Raw genomic sequence first — 26,185 nt, 5'->3', positions numbered from 1 at the left:
TTCCTCCAAGTCCTGAAGTCCCTAACCAGTTGTTTTCTTTCCATCTTTCAGAGTTCTAATTTGGTGGCCTCCTGTATAACTTCTATCATTTATAGTTCTACTTTGTGGGGAAGAGAAGGAAGAGTTTACATAATCCTGTCCAGTATTAAAGTTCTAGCTTCAGTTATTATCCCCAAACCTATCTACCATACAGTAACTTGAGTTATCTTTCTAAAAGTCTAACTCATGTCTCTCTTTTATGGTAAAAATCTTTTAATAGTTCTCCATCTATGGACCAGTTACATCAAAATCTTCTGGAGTCCTTGTAAAAATGCAGATTTATAGGTCCTACACAGACCAACTGAATGAAATTCTTTGAGAAAACACAATTTTAATGAAGTTCTGTTATATTTATATTATAAAAATCACAACAGTTGTAGTAGAAAGCCAGAAAAACAAAATGAGATTGTTAAAATATTAATTACTCTTCACTTCTAAACGCTGAAATGCACTAATAATAAATGGTAATGTAAATTATTTAATGTTGATTGAGATGTTTATATTAATCATGATTCAATTATATGATCAAATTCACTGGGCTAATTAGAAATAGAAAAATTAGGATAGTTTATGAATTAGCTTTGAATTAAAACTTCAATAACCTGTTCAAAGATTATAGAGTGCTGATTATTGCATTTTATTTAAGGTTACCTTTGTAGTATATACAAATATTATTTCAAAATATGTCTTTTGAGATAATGTAGTCTTATTGAACTTCAGTTTTGCCAACTTTACAAATATCATGACAATTTTCTCAATGGCATTTCTACTAACAACACAGGGGAAAACCCATTTGCTTCTTTAAATGAAAGATTACTTACTGCTCTTTTTCTAGAACACCCTGTAATCCAAGGCACAGTAAGGTTTCCTGAAATCTGCGGAAACAACAAATGGAATCTCAGTAAGGTATGCATTGATACTACTTGGAATGTTGATCAATACCAAAGAATTCATGCAAGAGGTCAAGATAGGTCTGCATTCAGAGCATATCTCCCATATAGATAATGCTGTTTCTTTATTGAACACAACTGATTTAAAGAACTTTCCTTTATGGGGAAATTTTAGATGTGGTGCAAATTTCTCCTAGAAATTCATGAAAATTTCTAGGATATTGTTAGGGCCTGGAAGTATCACTTGTAAACCTACGGATAATAAAATTATTATAATAAAAATGCAGCACTCTGTGGAATGAGTTACAATAATTTAATTATTAACTATAGTCATTATGCTGTATATTAACTCTCTAGACTTATTCATCCTACATAACTGCAAGTCCCTTTTTTAAGTAGAAACTTCTAAGGCTAATAGCCAGCAACACCTTATTATATCAGCATTGCCACTCAAGGAGATAGGTGCTACTCCAGTCAGATTCTGGGGTGTATTTACTGATACCAAGATGGTCTTGTGAGTTGTGGCTCCGGTTAGCCTGGACTTAACCATACTTTTCCTGAGACACACAAGGATTGGGGAGTACTCCAAGCTCTCCACTTGCCCTCTCCATTTCTCCCAAACACATGTCTCCTGAGAGACTGACAAGTCAAATTAGCCTTGCTAAGTGGTGGTGGTGGGAATGTGGTATTCAATAAAACATTTATTGTTTTTGATAAATTATATTCAGTGATGGCCTATGAATCAGTATTATGCCTACTGATAAGGAGTGATGATCAAACAGTCAATGTAAATTGCAAAGTATTATCCTCAATTATTCAAATTCAGATAAATTATTACTGTCCCTGACAACTAGACTTGAGTTTTATTTTGAGTTCAAACTATACCAATATGCTATGGACAGGCTAAAAATGACATAAATTCCAAATAATACTTTTAAGGAAAAAATTTAAGAATACTTTCACTCAAGCTAAAATCCAATTACAGTAAAATGGCAATTAACTAGAATTCTTGAGGGTAATGAGGAGGTTTGAATATTTGATTTATTTAAATGGTGAACTGAGAGTGATAAAATTTCTGTGGAAAAATTCCTCAAAATGTATACTTTCTTGTTCTTCCACCAATACTTTGTATATGATATAATATTTGCAAATTAAATTGATTGCTGGCCCCAATGAAGGAAGCAAATCTACTAACATAATCACATAATATACTATTGAAAAAATAGAGATATCCAACTATTTTGGATTATCTAGGCACATATTCCCATCTATTAGTGAGGATAATTTAAAACTCGCTATATGAAGTTGCTAGAGAAAATACGTTAAACCAAATGAATTACAAAAAAAACCATAAACCAGTAACTACTGAAAAGTTTCCTATGAAATAATGAAATGATACATATAATAAACATGGTAATTGAATTTCTTTAAACATGGACATTATACATTTTGAGAATATAAAATGGAGTTTCCTGCTTAAGTCAATTTTATGTAACCAAGAAAATGTATATTATACATTAATATTTAAATATTATAAATTCCATGCAATTTGGGAAGAGATTGTTTCACTTTTTTGTTTTGTAATTCTGTGGTGCCAGTTAGATGATACTCAAATGCTATATTCAACTACCCTCTATTGTTTACTTCAAATCTGTTCTTCAGTTCGTTAGGTTTCTGGTAAAACTCAGGAGCAGGCATAGTAGCTAAATTTGTAGGCTTTTTTGAGTCATAGTACTGTATAAATATGTTTCCCTCAAATTTGGGAAGTTTCGTTGGGTGCAATAGTGATGACAAGGTTTCTCGCTCACCAGAAGCTATAAAATACAGTTTCTCAAATGAGCAGGGTAATATACTTCTCATTTAAATTCCAAACACATTCTTTAACACCCTGGTTTGGAAAGCTGCAAAATGAATCTACAGGGAGACAAGATGGATTTAACAAATATATTAAACTTACACATCCAAGTGAGTACTGTATGTTTCAAACTAGAAAACTTAGGAAGTTAGAAAGTCATTACAATGATGTTACCATTGTTGAAATCATTTTAGGAACTTTTCTTTTGAAGTGTCAGTTCATGACTCACTCAGAAATTCTGTCTCATTACTTCATATTCTCTTTGTTTTAAGTGAAAATATAACAGCTCAGATTGAACATCCATATTATTCACTAAATGTGACACAGAATAAATTCTGACTATTTTCCAAAATCAAACTTTCCCTCAAATGATGGAGATTTGTCACCACTGAAAGCATTTAAAGTAATCCCACAGGCCCTTAAAGCAATTGTAAGAGAACTTCAAAAACTTTTTGACAAATTGAACGTTATTGAAATAAGTAAAGGTAACTTTTCAGGGTAAGGAATTTGAATTCTGTTCAAATATTTATCAGGCATCTCTTCTGTACTAAGCACTTTTTTAGGCGCTACAGGAAATAAAAAGATGGGTAAAACATAATTTCCTGGAGGGCAAGAAGTATGATCTGAGAGGGAGAGATAAGACAGGTACATGAATGAGTTTAATACAAAGAAAACTATGATAAGTGTCATATGGCAGGTAAAATAAATGAAGTACAATAGGAGTTCAAGATATGGCAAAATTACATCAACTTGAGGATTGATATCTCAGCTGAACCTTACAAGATGAGGAGAATTTTGATAGAAATAAAAAAGAGAGCTTCCCAAGGAAAAGGAATGGCACGAGCACAGTGGAATAAAAGGATAGGGTGTGCTTGAGAATGGTCAGTTGAACTATAACTAGAAAGGGAGTTGGGGTCACTTTGTGGAGGTCATGAATGCCAGGGTACATTTATATCTAATTCTGTAGAAAATGAGAAGCCATTGAAGGTTTTTAAGCAGATGAGTTGTATGGTCAGAACTATATTTTTATACATTAAGATGGTTAATTAGACTAAATGTTTATAGCGAATTGAAAAAATATGGAAACTTTTATAATAGTTTAGGCAAGAGGTAATCTAGGCTTGGAACTAGGTTGGGGAGGGAGGAATTGAGAAGAGGAATATAAAACATATTTCTATAGAAAGGTCTTATGCATGAGATAGAAAAGAACTAGACAGAGACAGTATGGAGATTGCTGGAATAGTCTTTTTATGGCAATCATAAAACTGCCTGACCAAGTGCTTGGCCTGCTCCAAGTAATGGAGAGTTGGAGAGTCAAAACTTTGAATGTGAATGCAGGGAAGTACCTAATGTTGGAAATCTGCTTCTCTTGGCTAAGAGTGGATACACTAAAGGAGGTAGCACACTTATTTGGATGTAAATTGGAGTCATATCATATGAATAGTTAAAGTTTATGAATCTAACTATAACACATTTATTTTTCTCATGAAAAATTATACTTAAAATAGATATCAAAATCAGAATATTAATTATATATTATATATACACATTACTGTAAATGGTTATACATTCCCAGGAATGTATGTACATAGTTACATTTATGGAAGATTTAAGGAATTTTTACTTTACTTCATTTTATACAATTTAGACACTACATGTAACTCTGCTGTAATATTTCTGCTAGACTATGCAATAAACAAAAAATAAAAAAAAAAACTACATAGACTATGAAATTCTTAACAGCAAGCTATCATGTTTAAGACAATTTAGTCTATTTTTATATAGTCACACATGGAATATACAAAAAAAGCATTTATTTGATTTCAAAAATCTTTCTGTTATAAAGACAATTCTATGCATATGCTGGATATTCTATTTTAAAATTTTCAGAGTTTGGAAGATGAAGGCATAGGAGGATCCTGAACTCACCTCCTCCCATGAACACAACAAACCTACAACTACCTGTGGAACAATTTCCTCTGAGAGAGATCTGAAAACTGGATACAAAGAACCTCCACAACAAGGGATAGCACAAAGAGGGGTGGAAAAGGCAGAGATACAGGCCTACTGAGGAAAAAGACACACGCTAATGGTGGCACTTCACAATCAGGAGTGACCTCAAAGGTACAGAGATTTTCCTGGAGAAGTGGGGAAGTCAAGCTTCACATTAGGCACCCCAGCCCTTAGTTTCAGCACAAGAGAGATGAAATCCTAAAATACCTGACTTTGAAAACCAATGAGAAATACGCCCAGGAAAACTATAGAACTTCAGGGAAAGGAAAACCTGCTCTTATAGGGCCCACCCTCACACTCACTCAACTGGGAAAATACTACAAAAACACCAGATAGAGAAGTGCATAGTCTTTTGGTAAAAGAGACTCACTTACTAAGCTTGGAGCGCACCCTGGAAAGCAGGAGGTGGCTGGGCCCATACCCCAGGGACTGAAATGGCAGCAGCCATTATTGTGACCTAGTTTGGTCATGCTGACACACACGCTGGCAGATGCCATTGGAATCCTTCCTCTAGCCTGTTAGCCCAGGGGTCTGCCCGGCCCACTAGAGCACCTGAGGCAATCGAGTGCAGCCAGGCAACAAGCAGCCCACTGACTGGCCCAACCCACCAGCAAGCCTGCAACTGACTTGTGCAACTGGGCCTTACAGACAGCCATAGGGTGGATCTGCCCCACCTACCAATGCCTGGAATGGTTTCACACTGCTGCACCTGGTGCCTTCCCAGCCCGTCAGCCGTGCACCAGAGGCCACATAGCCAGTTCATACCAGAGGCCTGCCCCACCCAAAAGTGAGCTGGCAACAGACATGTGCCATGCAGGTGGTTAACCAGAAGCCTGTCCCACCCACCAACATATCTGAGGCAAGCAAGTACCACAGGGCCATGCAGCCAGCCACAGCAGGGGCCTACAGAAATTGTGCAACCCCAGGCCTAGTGCCCAGCCACACTGGAGGCCTGACTCACTTACTAGCAAAACAGCAGTAGTTGTGTGCTACCAGACCTTACAGCCTGCCGTTCTGGGGGCCTGCCCCACCCAATAGTGTGCTAGAAGCAGCCACACATGGCTGGACCTTACAATGAGCCAGCTTAGGTGCCAGCCAAGCCCACATACGTATGTACAGCAATAGCAACCCTGCCACAAGACAAGGGCACAGGTAGCCTGCAGAGGAGACACCCCTGGATCTTTTAGCATGGGTGATGACAGAGGAGCATGCTGATGAGCCCTGTAAAATATTTCCTACATAAGACCACATTTCCAAGACTGGGAGACACAGCTGATCTACGTAATACGTAGAAACAAGCACAGAGAAGTAGGCAAAGAGGAGACAATGGAATATGTTCTAAATAAAAGAACAGGACAAATTCTCAAAAAAGAACTAAATGAGACAGATAAACAATCTGCCTGATAAAGAGTGCAAACTAGTAATCTTAAGAATACTCACAGAACCGGGGAAAAGAATAGATGAAAACAGTGAGAACATCAACAAAGAATTAGAAAATATAAAAAAGAATCAATGAAAGCTGAAGAATATAATAATGGAAATGAAAAATTCATTAGAGGGAATCAATGACACAGTAGATGACCCAGAAGAAGGGACCCGCGAGCTAGATGAAAGAGTAGAGGAAATCACCCAAGCTGAACAGAAAAAAGAAAAAAGAATTAAAAAGAACAAGAACTGTCTAAGTGACCTCTGGGACAACATCAAGCATATAACATCTGCATTATAGGTGTTCCAGAAAGAGAAGAGAAAGACAAAGTGGCAGAGAATTTATTTGAAGAAATAATAACTGAAAAATTCCCTAACCTGGGGAAGGAAACAGACATCTAGGTACAGGAATCAGAGAGAGCACCAAACAAGATGAACTCAAAGAGGCCCACACCAAGACACATTATAATTAAAATGTCAAGAATTAAAGACAAAGAGAGAATCCTAAAAGCTGCAAGAGAAAGGCAACAAGTTACTTACAAAGGAAACCTCATAAACCTATCAGCTGACTTTTCAGCAGAAACCTTACAGGCTAGAAGGGAGTGGCATGATATATTCAAAGTGCTGAAAGGAAAAAACCTACAGCCAAGAATACGCTATCTGGCAAGGTTATCATTCAGAATGGAAGGAGAGATAAAGAGTTTTCCATACAAGCAAAAACTGAAGGAGTTTATCAGCAAGAAACCAGTCTTACAAGAAATGCTAAAGGGACTTATTTAAATGGAAAATAAAATGCCACAGATAGGAATAAGAAAATTATCAAAGAAAAAATATCATTGGGGCCGGCCTGGTGGCATAGTGGTTAAGTTCACACACTCTGTTTCAGCAGGCCGAGCTTTGCAGGTTTGGACCTATGCACTGTTTATCAAGCCATGTTGTGGCAGGCGTCCGACATAGAAAGTAGAGGAAGATGGGCATGAATGTTAGCCCAGGGCCAATCATCCTCAGCAAAAGGAGGGGGATTGCCAACAGATGTTAGAACAGGGCTAATCTTCCTCACCAAAAAAAAAGAGAAAAAATAATTAATTAGAGTGAAGAAAGCCTATGGAATTTATGAAACACAATCAAAAGAAACAATATCTACTTTATAGGAATTCCATAAAAAGAAGAAAAAGAGAATGGGACAGAAAATATATTTAAAGCCATACAGGCTGAAAACTTCTCAAACCTGGGGAGAGAAATGGACATCCAGATGCATGAGGCCCAAAGGACCCCAAATAGGTTGAACATGAATAGGGCTAAATCAAGTTATATTATAACTAATTTGTCAAAAATCAAACACAGAGAGATTTTTATAGCAGCAATAGAAAAGAGAGAAGTTACATACAAGGGAACCCCCATAAAATGATAGGCAGATTTCTCAACAGAAACTTTCCAGGCCAGAAGAGAATGGGATGATATATTCAAAGTGTTAAAAGAAAAAAGCTGTTAACTAAGAATTCTATACCTAGCAAAGCTGTTCTTCAGAAATGAAGGAGAAACGAAGACTTTCTCAAACAACCAAAAGAGGAGGGAGTTCATCACCACTAGCCCTGCCTTACAAGAAATGCAAAAGAGAGTTCTTTGAGTGGAAATAAATTAACATAATTAATATAATAAAACATAAATTAATATAATAAAAACATTAGAAAGTAGCATAAAACTTACTGGTAATGGCAAAAATATAGTCCAAGTTAGATTCTATAATATAATAATGGTAGTGCATAATTCATTTACAACTGTAGTTTAAAAGGTAAAAAACATAATAAAAAATAACCATGACTACCATAGTCTGTTATTGGTTACGTAATGTAAAAAATATGTAAACTGTAACATCCATAACCTAAAATGTGAGGGGGAAGAGAAGTAAAAGTGTAAAGTATAGGAATGTTATTGAAGTTAAGCTGTTATCAGTTTATAAGAGGGTGTTATAATTTTAAGATATTTTGTGGAAGCCTCATGGTAACCTCAAGGGGAAAACCTGTAGCTATTAAGCAAAAGAACATGATGAAGAAACCAAAGCATACTGATACCAAAAGACATCAAAACAAAAAAAAGATTGCAAAATTAGAAACAAGGGACACTAGATCTACAAACCAGCCAGAAAACAGTTAATAAAATGACAATAGTAAGTCCTTACATATCAGTAATTTCTTTAAATGTAAACAGATTAAATTATCCAATCAAAAGACACTGAATGGCTGAATGTATGAAAAAATAAGATCCAGTGATATGCTGCATACAGGAGACTTACTTTAACCTTAAAGATACATGTAGAGTGACAGTGAAGGGATGGAAAAAATATTTGAAGCAAATGGTAACCAAAACAAAGCAAGGATAGCTAGACTTATATCAGACAAAACAGACTTTAAACCAAAAACAGTAAAAGACACAAAGAAGGTCATTATATAATGATAAATGGGTCAATCCATCAAAAAGATATAAAAATTGTAAATATGTGTGCACCCAACATTGAAGCACCTAAATACATAAAGCAAAAATTGACAGAGCTAAAAGAAGAAATAAACAGCAATACAATCATAGTTGGGACTTTAATACCCGACTCTCAACAAGAAATAGATCATTCAGACAGAGAATCAATAAGGAAACAATAAATTTGAACAACACCATAGACCAAAGGGGACTAACAGACTTATATAAAACATTCTGTCCAACAACAGTGGAATATACATTCTTCAGAATACAAGTGCACATGGAACATTTCCTAGGATAGACTATATGTTAGGTCACAAAACAAGTCTTAGCAAATTCAAGAAGACTGAAATCAGGCCAAGTATCTTCTCTGACCACAATGATATAAAACTAAAAATCAATAACAGGAGGAAAACTGGAAAACACATGAATACGTGGAAATTAAACAACACTCTCCTGAACAACCAATGGATCAAAGAAGAGTTTAAAGGAAAAATAAAAAAGTATCTTGAGACAAACAAAAGGAAATAATGAAGATAAGAGCAGAAATAAATGAAATAGAGAACAGGAAAAAAATAGAAAAGATTAATAAAATTAAGAGCTGAAAAGACAAGCAAATTTGACAAACCTTTAGCTAGCCTAACCAAGTGAAAAAGAGAGAGGACCCAACTCAACAAAATTACAAATGAAAAAGGAGACATTACTACTGACACCACAGAAATGCAAAGTATCATAAGAGGCTATTATGAGCAATTATAAACCAACAAACCTAGAAGAAATGGAAAAACTCTTAGAATCATACAACTTACCATAACTGAATCAGGAAAAAAAGAAAATCTGAACAGACCAGTTACTCATAAGGAGATTGAATCCACAACCAAAAATATCCCAATGAAAAAAAGGCCAGGAACAGATGGTTTCACTGGTGCTTTTTAACAAACCTTTAAAGAAGAATTAACATCAATCTTTCTCAAATTCTTCCAAAGAATTGAAGAAGAAGGAACACTCCCAAACTCATTTTACAAGGCCACCATTACGCTGATATCAAAGCCAGAAAAGGACACTACCACAAAAGAAAACTACAAGCCAATATCCCTGATGAATATAAATACAAAAATTCTCATTAAAATACTAGCAAACTGGATTCAGCAGCACATTAAAAAGATGATTCACCATCATCAAGTGGGATTTAACCCTGGGATGCAAGGATGATTCAACATACACAAATCAACCAAAGTGATACATCACATTATTAGAATGAAAGAAAAATTCATATGATCATCTTAATATATGCAGAAAAAGCATTTGGCAAAATTCAACATCCATTCATGATAAAAACTCAACAAATTTGGTATAGAAGGAATGAATGTATCTCAACATGAAAAAGGCCATATATGAAAAACCCACAGCTAAAATCATACTCAGTAGGGAAAAGTTGAAAGCTTTTCTTCTAAGATCAGGAACAAGACAAGGATGCCCACTCTTACCAGTCCTATTCAACTTAGTACTGGAAGTCCTAGCCAGAGCATTCAGGCAAGAAAAAGAAATAAAAGGCATCATTGGAAGAGAAGAAATAAAATTGGCTCTATTTTCAGATGACATGACTTTATATATGGAAAGTCCCAAAGATGCCACCAAAAAACTGTTAAATCTAATAAATGAATTCAGTGAAGATGCACAATATAAAATTAGCATACAAGAGTCAGTAATGTTTCTATACACTAACAAAGAATTATCTGAAAAAAAGAGAATACAATTCTATTTACAATATCATTGAAAACAATAAAATACTTAGGAATAAATTTAACCAAGGAGGTGAAAGATTTCTACTCTGAAAACTACAGGACATTGGGGGCCAGCCCAGTGGTGTAGTGGTTAAGTGTGCATGCTCTGCTTCGGTGGCCCAGGTTTCACAGGTTTGGATCCCGGGCATGCACTGACACACCATTTGTCAAGCTATGCTGTGGCAGTATCCCCTATAAAGTAGAGGAAGACAGGCACAGATGTTAGCCCAGGGCCAATCTTCCTCAGCAAAAAAAAAGGAGGATTGGCATCGGATGTTAGCTCAGGGCTAATCTTCCTCAAAAAAAAAAAAAAAACTACAAGACACTCATGGAAGAAATTGAAAAAGACACAAATAAAAGGAATGGTATCCCCTGTACATAGATCAGAGGAGTTAACATTGTTGAAATGTCCATACTATCCAAAGCCATATATAGATTCAATGCAATCCCTATTAAGATCTGAGTGGCATTTTTCACTGAAGTAGAAAATAATCCTAAAATTTATATGGAACCACAAAAGACCCCAAATAGCTGAAACAATCCTGAGAAAAAACAAAGCAGAAGGCATCATACTTCCTGATTTCAAGCTATATTAAAAAGCTATAGTAATCAAAACAGTATGGTACTAGCATAAAAACAGACACACACCTTTGGAAACAATTTGAGATCCTAGAAATGAACCAATGTTAATATTTGACAAGTGAGCCGAGAATAACCAATGAAGAAAAGAAAGTCTCTTCAATAAATGGTGTTGTAAAAATTTGATATTTACATGTAAAAGAAAGAAACTACACTCCTATCTTACAACACTCACAAAAAATTAACTCAAAATAGATTAAAGACTTAAATGTAAGACCAGAAATCATAAGACTCCTAGAAGAAAACATAGGGAAAAAAGCTCCTTGACGTGGGTCTTGGCAATGATTTTTTTCTATATGATACCCAAAGCACAAGCAAGAAAATAAAAAATATACAAGTGGGACTACAAACTAAAAAGCTTTGGCAAAGGAAAAGAAACAATCAACAAAATGTAAAGACAATTTACGGAATGGGAAAATATATTTGAAAACCATGTATCTGATAAGGGATTAATATCCAAAATATATTAAAAACTCACACAACTCAATAGCAAAAAACTAATAATCTAGTTAAAAAAATGAGGAAAGGATCTCAATAGACATTTTTCCAAAGAAGATACACAAATAGCCAACACGTACACGAAAAGGTGCTCAACATCACTAATCATAAGGGAAATGCAAATCCAAATCAAAATGAAATACTACCTCACACCTGTTAGAATGACTAACATCAAAAATTCAAGAGATAATAAATGCTGGCAAGTATGTGGATAAAAAGGAAATCCTGTACACTATTGGTGGGATTGTAAATTGGTACAGCCACTGTGCAAAACAGTATGGAGGTTCCTCAAAAAATTAAAAACACAATTACCACATGATCTAGCAATTCCACTTCTGAGAATATATCCAAAGGAAATGAAAACACTTTGTTGAGGAGCTATCTGCACTTGTATGTTCAAAGCAGTATTATTTACAATAGCCAAGATATGGAAACGATCTGAGTGCCCATCAATGGATGAATAGATAAAGAAGCTGTGGTATACATATATATACAATGGAATAATATTTAGACATAAAAAAGAAGAAAGTTCTGCCATTGGTGACAACATTCACGGACCTTGAGGGCATTATTTTATGTAAAATAAATCAGACAGAGAAAGACAAACATTATATGATCTCACTTATAGGTGAGATCTAAAAAAAACAACCTCATGGAAAAAGAGATCAGATTTGTGGTTACCAGAGGTGGAGGGTGGGGGGAGGGGGAATTAGATGAAGGTTCTCAAAAGGTACAAACTTCCAGTTATAAGATAAATAAGTGCTAGGGATGTAATGTCCAACATGATGAGTATAGCTAACACTGCTGTATGGTATATTTGAAAGTTGTTAAGAGAGTAGTTCTCAAGAGTTCTCATCACAAGGAAAAAAATATTTTTTTCATTTTCTTTTTTTTTTTGTATCTATATGAGATGATGGATGTTAACTAAACCTATTGTGGTAATAATTTCACAATATATATAAGTAAAATCATTATGCTGAACACCTTAAAATTATACAGTGCTGTGTGTTAATTACACCTTAATAAACCTAAAAAAAAGGTATACAAAATAAATAAACACTGGTGCCAGCGAGGTGGTGCAGCAGTTAAGTGCACGCACTCTGCTTCGGCGGCCTGGGGTTCATGGGTTCGGATCCCGGGCATGCACCACTGCACCACTGCTCAGGCCATACTGTGGCAGCGTCCCATATAAAGTGGAGGACGATGGCCACAGATGTTAGCCCATGGCCAATCTTCCTCAGCAAAAGGAGGAGGATTGGCAACAGATGTTAGCTCAGGGCTGATCTTCCTCACAAAAAATAAATATATAAATAAATAAATAACACCAAAAAAAGAAAATAAAGAGAAAAAAGAAAACCGATAAATGTAATACTCCATATTAATAGAAAAAAAGGAAAAAAATGTACCTGACTACCTCATTAGATGCAGAAATAGCATTTGACAAAAATCCAACACCCTTTCATGATAAAAGCACTCAACAAACCAGGAATAAAAGGGAACTTTCTCATCCTGACAAAGAGCTTCTGAAAAAAACCCACAGGTAACATCATACTTAATTGTGAGCGACTGAATATTTTTCATCTAAGATCAAGAAGAAGAAAAAGATATCAGGTCTTACCAATCCCATTCAACATAGTTGGAGGACTCACATTTCCTTATTTCAAAGCTTACCACAAAGGTAAAATAATCAAAACAGTGTGGTATTAGCATAAGGATAGACACATATATCAATGGAATAGAACTGACAGTCCAGAAATAAACACTTATATGTGATCAATTGATTTTGAGAAGGATGACAAGACCATTCAATGGGGAATGTATAGTCTTTTCAACAAATTGCGATGGGACAACTGGATATCCATATGCAAAAGAATTAAGGTGAACTCCTACCTCACACCATACACAAAAACTATCTCAAAACAGATGAAAGGCCCACATGTAAGAGACACAAATATAAAACACTTAGAAGAAAACATAGGAGTCAATCTTCATTACTTTGGCTTAGGTAACAGTTTCTTAGATACAACACCAAAAGCACAAGTGACAATAGAAAAAATAGATAAATTGAACTTCATCAAAATTAAAAATGTTAGTGTATAAACAACATCCTCAAGAAAGTGAAAAGACAACATATGGAGGGGGAGAAAATATTTGAAAGTCATGTATTTGATAAGGTCTAGCACAGAGAATATATAATGAACAGAAAACTTACAACTCAAAGAGAGAAAAAAACAAATAATCAATTTTAAAAATGGACAAATTATCTTAATAGACATTTCTCCAAATAAAATACTCAAATAATCAAGAAGTAAATGAAAGGAGGGTTAACATCATTAGCTATTAGTAAAGTGCAAATCAAAACCTCCATGAGAGTGATTGCTGGAAAGATGGCAGCATAAGAGGACTCTGAACTAACCTCCTCCACGGGCACAAAAAATTTACAATTACCTGTGAAACAATTACCTCTGAGAGAGAACTGTAATCTGGATAAAAAGAACCCCCACAACAAGGGACAACACTGATGGAGGTGGAAGAGGCAGAACTACCTTTCTGTTGAGGAAAAAAACCACATTCTAGCTGCGGCACTTCATGGCCAGGAGCAATCTTAAGGTACAAAGCATTTCCTGCAGGAGCTGGGGATCTGAGCAGGAGGACTATGCCAAAATAGGCAGCCTTTGAATTCAGCACAATTGGGATGAGTGCCATATTGCCTGGCTTTGCTAGCTATTAAAACCAATGGGAAATACTCCCAGAAAAGCTGTCGAACATAAGAAAAAAAAAGCCTGTTCTTATAGGGCCCATGCACAGATTCACCCGTTCCAGGAACCAACACAAAATCACCAGAAATAAAAGTGCATAGCCCTTTGGTAAAAGAGACTCACTTGAATTGCTCTAGGCACATCTCAGAGAGGCAAGAAGTGGCTGTGCCCACCTTCCCAGGGATTGAGACACTGGGAGCAGCCATTATTGTGACCTAGTATAGGCATGCTGACACAGACACTGGCAGACGAAATTGGATTTCTTCCTCTGGCCTGTCATCACAGGGATTTGCCCTGCCCACTAAAGCAATAATTTAATCCAGCTAAGCCCTAACAGGCAGCCCACCCTAGGGACTGACCCTGCCCACCAGCAAGCCCTTGGGGAACATGTGGGCCTGCGTTGGTAGGGCATGTGGGACTTCTGCAGCCAGCTGAGTGTGTCTGCCTCAGTGGAGTGGGGCAAGTGCACAGGGAAAGACTGCACTGGAGGGTGTGTGGTCCCATGGGTGGTGGGGCTTATCGGCTACAGCAGACTTCTGCCACCGGCCATTTGAAACAGACACACAGGGGATCTGCCCAAATTTCCAACCCCTGAAACAACTGTGTGCTGCCATACCTGGGGCTGGCCCACCAGCTACGCTCCTGAGAGTGGACGACAGCCTCACAGGCCAGAGGCATACAGCAATTGTGAGCCCCTGAGCCTAGCAACGAGCCACGCTGGGGGCCTGACTCACTTAACAGTAAAACAGCAGCAGGTGTGTGCTATTAGACCTCACAGCCAGCTGCTGCTGTGCTGGGGCTTGCTCCACAAATAAAGTGACTAAAGTGACTGCAGCAGCCACACACAGCTGAGACTTACAACAAGACAGCCCAGGGGCCAGACAAACCAACACGTGCACCCACAGTAAGAGCAGCCCTGCCACAACAGAAGGGCACATGTAGCCCACACAGGGAACACTCCTGGAACATTTGGAACTGGTGACGAGACAGAAGCACATTGCTGGGCCCTATAAGGCATCTCTTACATAAGGCCACATCCACAAGATTGGGAGACATAGCTGATCTACCTAATACGTGGATATAAGCACAGAGAAGTAGGAAAAATGAGGAGATAATGGAAGATGTTCCAAATAAAGGGACAAGACAAATCCTCAGAAAAAGAACTAAATGAAACAGAGATAAACAATCTACTTAATAAAGAGTACAAACTAAATAGTCATAAGGATGCTCACTGCTCTTGGGAGAAGAATAGATGAACACAGTGAAAACATTAACAAAGATTTTGAAAATACAAAAAAGAACCAATCAGAAATGAAGAATACAATAATGGAAATGAAAATTTCACTAGAGGGAATCAACAGCAGATGAGATGACACTGAAGAATGGATCAGTTATCTGGATGAAAGAGCAGAGGAAATCACCCAAGCTGAACACAAAAAAGAAAAAACAATAATAAGAGCCAGGACACTCTAAGGGCCCTCTGGGAAAATATAAAGCATACTAACATCCGTATTATATGTGTCCCAGAAGGAGAAGAGAGAGACAAAGGGGCAGAGAACCTATTTGAAGAAATAATAGCTGACTATTTCCCTAACCTAAGGAAGGAAACAGACATCCAGGTACGGGAAGCACAGAGAGCAGCAAACAAGGTGACCCCAAAGAGGACCACACCAAGACACATCATAATTAAAATGTCAAGAACTAAATATAAAGAGATAATCTTAAAAGCTGCAAGAGAAAGGCAACAAGTTACAAAGGAAACCTCATAAGGCAATCAGCTGACTTTTCAGCAGTAAACTTATGACCTAGAAGGGAGTGACACAATATATTCAAAGTGCTGAAAGAAAAAAACCTACAGCCAAGAATACTCTAGCCAGCAAGGTTATCATTCAGAATGGAAGGAGAGATAAAGAGTTTTCCGGACACACAAAATCTATAGGAGTTTATGACCCCTAAAACAGCCTTACAAGAAATGTTACAGGGACTTATTTAAGTGGAAAATACAACACCACAAATAGGAACAAGAAAATTATCAAAGAAAAAAAAATCACTGTTAAAAGCAAATACTTAGTAAAGTTAGTGATTCCACTACTTATAAAGCTAGAATGAAGGTCAAAAGGCAAAAGTACTAAAATTATCTGTTTCCATGATAAAAGTAAAGGGATACACACACCAAAAAAAGAGGTTAAATATGACACCAAAAACATAAAATGCAAGGGGAGGGGAGTAAAAGTGTAGGGCTTTTAGTAAGAGGTCAAACTTAAGAGACCATCAACTTAATATGCATTGCTATTTACAAAGGTTATTATGTATGAACCCAATGGTAATCAAAAACCAGAAACCTATAATAAACAACAAAAAGTTAAGAGAAAGGAACCCAAACATAATACTAAAGAAAGCCATCAAACCACAAAGGAAGAGAGCAAGAGAAGAAGAAATGAACAGAGAAGAACTACCAAAACAACCAGAAAAAACGTAAGAAAATGGTAATAAGTACATACTTATCAATAGCTACTTTAAATGTCAATGGACTAAATACTCCAATCAAGAGACATAGGGTGGCTGAATGGATACAAAAGCAAGACCCCTATATATGCTGCATACAAGAGACACACTTTGGACCTAAAGACACTCACAAACTGAAAGTGAAGGGATGGAAAAAGATACTCCATGCAAATGGCAATGAAAAGAAAGCTGAGGAAGCAATACTTATCTTGGACAAAATAGACTATAAAAGAAAAACTCAAAAAAGACACAAAGAAGGGCACTGCATAATGATAAAGGGAACAATGCAACAAGAGGATATAACACTTGTAAATATCTATGCACCCAACATAGGAACACCTAAATATATAAAGCAATTATTAACAGACAAAAGAGGAGAAAAAGAGAGTAACACAAAATAGTAGAGGACTTTAACACTCCACTTACATCCATGGATAGATCATTCAAACAAAAGATCAATAAGGAAGCACTGGCCTTAAATGACACATTAGACCAGATGGACTTAATAGATATATACAGAACATTCCATCCAAAAACTGCAGAATACACATTCTTTTCAAATGCACACGGAACATTCTCCAGGATAGACCCCATATTAGGCCACAAAACAAGTCTCAATAAGTTTAAGAAGATTAAAATAATACCAAGCATCTTTTCTGATCACAATGGTATGGAACTAGAAGTCAAGTACAAGAAGAAAACTGGAAAAGCCACAAATAAGTGGAGATTAAACAAAATGCTACTGAACAACTACTGGCTCAATGAAGAAATCAAAGGGTAAATCAAAAAATACTGGATAAAAATGAAAATAAAAATACAACATGCCAAAATTTATGGGATACAGCAAAAGTGGCACTAAGAGGAAGTTTATACCAATACAGGTCTACCTCGAGAAACAAGAAAAGTCTCAAATAAACATTGCACCTAATGGAACTAGAAAAAGAAGAACAAACAAAGAAGGAAAGAAGTCATAAAAATTAGAGCAGAAATAAATGAAATAGAGACTAAAAAAACAACAGAAAAGATCAATGAAACTAAGAGCTGGTTCTTTGAAAAGATAAACAAAGTAACAAACATTTAGATAGACTCACCAAGACAAAAGAAGAGAGAAGGCTCAAATAAATAAAATGAGAAAAGAAAGAAGGGAAATTACAATGGACACCTCAGAAATACAAAGGATTATAAGAGAATATTATGATAAGCTGTAGACCAACAAATTGGATAATCTGGAAGAAATGGACAAATTTTTAGAATCATACAACCTTCCAAAACCAAATCAAGGAGAAATAGAGAATTTGAATACACCAATCAGCAGTAAGGAGATCAAAATGGTAATCAAAACACTCCCAAAAAACAAAAGTTCAGTACAAGAAATCTTCCCTAGTGAATTCTACCAACCATTCAAAGAAGACTTAATACCTATCCTTCTCAAATTCTTCCAAAAAGTTCAAGATGAGGGAAGCTTCCTAACTCATTCCATGAGGACAATATTACCCTGATACCAAAACCAGACAAAGACAACATGAAAAAAGAAAATTACAGGCCAATATCACTATTGAACACAGATGCAAAAACCGTCAACAAGGGCTCGGCCTGGTGGCGTAGTGGTTAACTTCACGTGCTCTGCTTTTGCGGCCCAGCATTCACTGGTTTGGATCCTGGGCACACACCTATACACCACTCATCAAGCCATGCTGTGACAGCATCCCACATACAAAACAGAGGAAGATTGGCACAGATGTTAGCTCAAGGACAATCTTCCTCAAGCAAAAAGAAGAAGATTGGCAACAGACATTAGTTCAGGGCCAATCTTCCTCACCAAAAAAAAAAAAATTCATCAACAAAATACTAGCAAATTGAATATAATACATTAAAAATATCATAAATCATGATCAAGTTGGATTTATTCCAGGGATGTAGGATGGTTCAACATCTGCAAATAAACCAATGTGATATACCAAATTAACAAAATGAAGAATAAAAATCACATGATCATCTCAATAGATGCAGAGAAAGCATTTGACAATATACAGCAGCCATTTATCATCAAAACTCTGCATAAAAGGGATATAGAAGGAAAATACCTCAAAATAATAGAGGCCATATACGGCAAACCCACAGATAATATCATTCTCAATGGAGAAAAACTGAAAGTTATGCCTTTGAAAACAGGAACCAGACAAGAATGCCCACTGCTGAGTATTTATCCAAAGAACAGGAAAACAGAAATGCATAAAGATATATGCACCCATATGTTCACTGCAGCGTTATTCACAATAGCCAAGACTTGGAAGCAACCTAAGTGCCCATCAAGGGACAAATGGATAAAGAAGATTTGGTATATATACACAATGGAATACTACTCAGCCATAAAAAAAGATGAAATCTTGCCATTTGTGACAACATGGATGGACCTTGAGGGTGTTATGCTAAGCGAAATAAGTCAGACTGAGAAAGTCAAATACCATATGATCTCACTCATAAATAGAAGATAAAAATAACAACAATAAACAAGCATGTAGATACAGAGATTAGACTGGTGGTTACCAGAATGCAAGGCGGGAGGCAGGACAGTGAAAGGGGTGACTGGGCACATGTGTATGGTGATGGATGGTAATTAGCCTTTGGGTGGTGGACAAGACGTATTCTGCACAGAAGTCAAAATATAATGATGTACAGCTGAAATTTATATAATATTAGAAGCCAATGTTACCTCAATAAAAATAAATAATAATTGCAATAAAAATCCTGTGTTTATAGTACTTGTCTTCCAAAACGCTCCAATTTCTTTATATAGATGATCATCAATTATTAATCCTTAACCATCACAGCACTCTTATGATAAATAGATGGTCTGATGTAGAGTTAATATGAAAAGTGAATGGCACTTTGGAGACAAATATGGTTACAATCTTACCTTAAAGGAGTGAGGTTAGCCTAGAGAGTTTTTGAAATAGAACTGAGCTATTGTATCCTGGTATAGCCACCTCCTGACCACTTCAACTCTTAATATGGTATTCCCAAGTGGCTCCAAAACAGAGCTAATTTCAACTTCCTAGCATTCTTCTAGGATTTCCTGAATTTGTATTCATTCTCCTAGATGGCTTGAAACTAGATTATCCTCCAGGAATAGGACTTCAGCTTGAAGATACCTGGTGTAACATAAAGAAGAGGCAGATATTTCTCTTCTATAGTCCCAGGGTCAGAAACTAAAGAGAATTGCTTGCTTGCTTATAGTTTCATCACTAGAAAGTTGCCAAGATGGTTATAGGTTCTATTTTTCTAAGTCCTGATCTAACAGTAATACAGCTTGGTAATAGAGCTGCATCAAAACCTTGGAGGATAACTAGCATGGATTGAATGTTTGTGTCCCAGCGGAATTCATATGTTGAAACTTAATCTCCAACGTGATGGTATTTGGAGGTGGGGCTTTTGGGAGGTGATTAGCTCATAAAGATGGAGCCCTCATGAATGAGATTAGTTCCAATACAAAAGAGACCCCAGAGACCTCTCTTGCCCCTTCTGCCATATGAGGACACAGTGAGAAGATAGCCATCTATGAATTAGGAAGCAGGCCTTCACAAGACACAGAATCTGCCAACACCTTGATCTCGGGGTTCCCCACCTCCAGAACTGTGAGAAATAAATGTTTGTTGTTTAAACCACCCAGTCTATGGTATTTTTTTTTATAGCAGCCCAAATGGACTAAGGCATTAATCTTCATGGACTACACTTCCCCAGGTTGCCTTGGTTTCCCCAAATCTCAACTATTAAAAGAAAGTGGGGCAAAGTGATGCCCCGAGGGTTCTCTGCAAACATTCTCTACCATACTGTCTTAGGTCAAGTTGAAGGAGGTCTGGTATAATACAAATAGAAATACATGGGCTTTTAATACGTAGATTATGGTGAGGTTGATAGCTGAATTCCAGTCTTATCTCAGCCAGCACTACAGCTATTTCTTCCTCAACTAACCTGTGACAATTGTGGGCTCTGTAATATTTTACTTGAAATGAAATGTAAAGAAGACCCGGATAGGCAGAGTTTCATTAACTTTCCAACTGTGAGGTTATAAGCAAAAGAAAATTTATGTGCCAGGGAATGTACAAGGAACCTTGTACATATTGTGTCATTTCATGTCACAGCATTTCTGAAAAATATTATTAATGACATTATACAAACGAGGAAACCACTACACAGAGAGGTTATGTCACTTTCCTGAGGTCAATCAAGTAGAAAGTGGTAGAGCCTAGATTTGAACCCAGATCTATCAGGCTCTAAGCCCATGCTCTAAATTGTTATGTCAAACTGCTTTTCTTTGAAGAGATTACTATTCCAAAAAAAAGTTGTTTTATTCCATTTAAAAGGTTCTTTCATATAAAACAAATTTAATTCTTTTAAAAGTTCTGTCAGGAAAAGAGAGACTCTAAAAACATAAAACCATAGGTTAAATTATCCTCAAGGGAGTGGTCAGCTTATGAAAAATTAAAAATTATACTCTGCACTGTCAGGTCTTCAAATATTCTAATATGGTTGAAATCATTAGGCTGTATGGTAAAGCAGAAAAAAAAAAGCACGTGATATATTTCTGAGTTGGAATCCTGGTTCTGTCATGTACTGGCTGTGTGATCCTGGACAGGTTATTAAAATATGTATAAAATGCCTATACAGTATAGGCATTTATACATATAGCAAATATGTATAAAATGCCTAAATATGTATAAAATGCTTATCCAGGGGAGATACGTTCCAAGACACCCAGTACATGCCTGAAACTGTGGATAGTACCAAACCCTATACATACCATGTTTTTTCCTATAGTACATACATACCTATGATAAAGTTTAACTTATAAATTAATCACAGTAAGAGATTAAAAACAACTAATAATAAAATATAACAATTATAACAATATACTGTAATAAAAGTTACAATAGATCTTAGCAACTTCAGCATATGATTTTTTTTCTTATTAAGTTGAGAACTTTCACTTCTTCAAGTAAAGGAAGCACTTTACAGCTTCTCTTTGGCATATCTGAACTGCCAGCGTCACTACTCTTGTGCTTTGGGGCCATTATTAAGTAAAATAAGGGTTAGTTGAACACACGCACTGTGGTACCATGACAGTCGATCTGATAACTGAGATGGCTACTAAGTGACTAATGGTCAGGTAGCATATACAGCATGGATGTGCTACACAAAGGGATGACTCACCTCTTGGGTGGGACAGAGTGGGATGGAGTGAGATTTTATCATGCTACTGAGAACAGCATGCAATTTAAAACTTATAAATTATTTATTCCTGGAAGTTTCTATTTAATACTTTTGGACTGTGGTTGACTGGGGTAACTAAAACCACAGAAAGGGAGGACTACTGTATGTCCAGATGACCATGAAGATTAAATGAGACCAGGTATATAAAGTGACTGAAGGTGCCTGGTACATGGAAGGCCATCAACAAATGGTAACTGTTATTGTTATTACTATTATTAAGAACAACAATGAAAGGGTAAAGAAGTACAAAAGAGTAGGTGAATGAAAGAGAGTGTTGGGGAAAATCTTAATGGTATGATCCAATGTTACTTTAAGCATGCCTTAGGAAAGACCAAACACAAGAAAATGAGTAGATTCTCAATAAAAAATGACTAACGGTGACAATGGAGTCCTCTTCTGTTAGGGCTAGATGCCAGAGGGATAATTCCTATACTTTGTTATTGCTTTTTATTTTGAAGCAGGGAGCTGTAAGATAGAGAGAGCTAAGGGAAGTTGGTTCTTTATATTGGTTGAGAACACTGGAAGCATCTGAAATCCAGGTAAAACTTAAATACTGTGGTTGAACAAATTAAAGGGCCTAGCTAGTTGCAAGAAAAAATGGCAAACATCCATGCCCTGCTATTCAAATTCTCTGAAGCAGAATTTTCAGAGATAAGATTTATGGCCTTAAGAGATGTCCTGAGGTAGGCTTATACCTTAACGTTGAAATTATTTGAAGCATACATAAACAATTGAATATGTGAAACAGTAAAGAAATAACACCTATTTTATGCACAGGTGTAAAATTGCTTTACTTCTTACTCTGAATATGTCTCTTCCCTATAAACATTTTTAAAAACTATTTGATTAATGTTCCACTTAATGTTTTAACAAAGCATTTACTTTTATAAAAAGCAGTTGGCTGAATTACCACAGGCTCTGACTTCTCAGCCATTGTCACCTAGAGAAATAATTGACTTGCCTGGCTATGTACCCAGGGAAAGCACCAATCATCTAGTGACATCGCCCCAAACTGCAAGTAAAAATCATTACAGGAATAATCTATGTTTGAGGGGATGAGTCAAGCCAATTTAGTCCTATTTTAGTGATGGGAAATGCCATGCTTCCCATAAGGCTACTGTTTTCTGAACAAAATCATTTTAAATGTCATGAGAAAGCTATCATATTATAAAAATGATTATATTCCATGAAAAAAAACTCACCATTTTTAAACATAACAAAGAAAGTACAAGATTCTTCAAATTACTCTAAATCTCAAATTACTTCAAAATATGAGTTAAGTGACCCAAGTCTCAAGTCTAACTGGATACCAACACAACTTTTTACATGAAACAAAGCTTTTTAAAAACCTTTATAAAATAAACTTACACGTTACCTGGTAATTGTTTTGGTTTTGTGATAACCTCAACTGGTTTGATGATGCAAAATGTGAAGACAAATTACTCCGTGATGGATTTGTATTACTGTATATTGTAGTAGACGCAGTATGTAATGAGGTCCGTGGTGTTAAGTGGTAGTCTCTGTTTTGATACGGTACAGTGTCTGACAAGTCTCTAATATTCACCATTTGTGAATTTGGCATATTTCTTCCTGGTCCGGGCAAAGCTGTACTTTGGTTCTCAGCTCGAAGGGAACTGCCACTTTCATAAAATCTTGAGTAGCTTGGTATCTGTGCTCCCATCAATGCCAACTCTTCCTCTCTGGCATACTCATCATCAACATCTCCAGTCTCCATTGCAATGGACAAACAAGTTCCTTCTGCTGAACTAGGCTTCTGTGGAGCATTTCCTCTCAGAATTCTCTGGGGGTAATCACTAACTGCTAATGAAAATACTTCACGGATTTCCAAGTTTTGTGTTCTACAGTAAGGGTCTCTAAGAGGTGGCTTTTGCCCGCATAAATTATGCGATGCTAGACCCGTGTGTTCAGGCTTATATAACCTTTGAATTCCAACTGGTTCAATTTTGCAAGGTCGGTGGCACACAGATGGCTTTTGAGGTACCACCATCTCAGAGGCTTGCATTGAAGAGCTTCCATAGTTTTTCTTTGTGTGATTGTATACTGAGTTCCCAGCATTCAGTACACTTGTCTGTCTTGACAAAATAATTGTTTTTTCACCTAAGAGCAGAGAGGCATTTTTACAGTGTGCTACTTGTCTTTGAACAGGAATATGCAACTGAAACTCAGTATCATTTTTACTGGCCGTTTTCTGAATAGGGATTTTATGTGTTTCTGTAATTTGTGTATTGGTATGTTGGGTTGTCCCTTGCCTGCTTGAGGAACTGGCTGGACTGTATATACCAGTTACAATGACATCATTATTGGCAGATGTCCAAGAAGACTGTTGGCTTGAGGGTCGAGCAATATTAACCACATTTCTGACTGTAATGTCTGGAGCTGCCAAAGAGGTACCAGAAACAGTTCCTGTTGTTGCTGCTCCTGATTCAGAATTCTTACTACTCATTTTTCTTCTCTTATTGCCAACCCACGTCTGGAAGAATAAAAAATGATATTATGGAGAAGTTCCTAACAAAAAAAAAACAAGAAAAAACAGTTTATATGTGATAAATTGTATTCTCATTTGTCATAGAACCAAGGCCTATACAAATTTAAAAGAAAAAGATTCAATAAAAGAAAAAGTAACTAAAGTATAAAGTCAGAGATGATCAGGACTTGTATTTCATAAATATCTAGGAACTTTGATAACAGAATTATATTATTGCTCCTCTCCTCCTCAAAACCCATCCAATTAATCTGTAGCAAGAACCCTAAAAATATTTATACCCCTTGACCTAGTAAATCCACTTCCAGGAATTTATCCTAAAAAATAATCATAGATATGTACAAAGTTTATATGCAATGACGTTCATCATATATTAATTTACAATAGTGAAAAATTGGAAGCATACTGAAGGTAGGATATTTAATGACATTGGAAAATGCTCATAGCACAGTCATGAACTGCATAACAACGTTTCAGTCAACGATGGACCACATATACGATGGCGGTCCCATAAGATTAGTACCATATGCAGAAATAGAAGTACAATGATGTACACCTGAAATTTTTACAATGTTATAAACCAATGTTACTGCAATAAACAAAAAATTAAAAAAAAATAAATAAATAAAAAAAATAAAAATGCCAAAAAAAAAAAAAAAAAAAAAAAGATTAGTACCATATACCCTTGGTGTGTAGCAAGCTATACCATCTAGGTTTGTGTAAGTACACTCTATAACGTTCTCACAATGGTGCAATTGCCTAATGACACATTTCTCGGAATGTATCTCCGTCATTACGTGATGCGTGCGTGACTCTATTGTTAAACAAATATACACTTGCAATCTTCAGGTTTAACAACTTCTGTTCTATGAATATATCATAACTTGGTTAATGTAATATTGCTAGGTATTTAGATTGATTTTATAAATATTCACTATTGTAAACCATACTGCAATACACATCACTGTACATGCGTCTTTGTGCTATTGGTCCGGTAGAATGCTATCCTAGAAGGGAAATTGCTAGACTTTTTGATATTTTCAAAGTACCCTCCAATGTTTAAGAGCTCAGGTTTCCCCACACCCTCACCAACACTTTCCATTATCTTTTTGTAGTCTTTACTAGCCCGGAAGTTAAAAAAATGTATATAATTGCTGTTTTGATTTGAATTTCTATGGCTACTATATTACTTTGATAGAATTGCTTATCCATTACCTTTACTCATTTTTATATTGGGATATTTGTCTTTTTAAATTGATTTACAAGAGTAATTTTCTCCTAGAGATAGCAACACTTTGTCACAAGTTGCAAATGTTTTTCCCAGTTTGTCATTAATTTATGGCAGCTATTTTCTTCTTTGCACTTTTCTCTATTTACCCAATTTTATACAATGAATATGTATTGCTTTTATAAACAGAAAAAATATTAATAAAATAATGTCAGTGGTTTGCATTTATGATTTGATTACAAAATATGTACTTATAATTAATTTACTACAATAATCTTAGTATTTTTACACTGAATCATGATTC

General features: G+C 36.0%; 1 protein-coding gene across 6 annotated transcripts in view; it reads right to left on the bottom strand.

Annotated features, from left to right (window-relative positions):
• Positions 1-26,185, bottom strand: part of HDX (highly divergent homeobox) — a 143,289-nt gene that overhangs the window by 89,790 nt on the left and 27,314 nt on the right. For 5 of the 6 annotated variants that reach the window (XM_087427055.1, XM_087427056.1, XM_087427057.1 and 2 more), the window contains 2 exons: positions 23,526-24,641; positions 861-914 (listed from right to left, as the gene is read on the bottom strand). In XM_087427055.1, coding sequence (XP_087283181.1) covers positions 861-914; positions 23,526-24,641 — 1,170 coding nt within the window. Of the gene's footprint in view, positions 1-860; positions 915-23,525; positions 24,677-26,185 lie in introns of all 6 variants that reach the window. The other variant, XM_087427058.1, reaches the window with a different exon arrangement.

The sequence above is a fragment of the Ceratotherium simum genome, chromosome X, assembly GCF_057802395.1.
Source record: "Ceratotherium simum simum isolate JZ-2026a chromosome X, ASM5780239v1, whole genome shotgun sequence".
Classification (NCBI taxonomy): Eukaryota; Metazoa; Chordata; class Mammalia; order Perissodactyla; family Rhinocerotidae; genus Ceratotherium; species Ceratotherium simum.
This window is presented reverse-complemented; position numbering and strand designations above follow the sequence as displayed.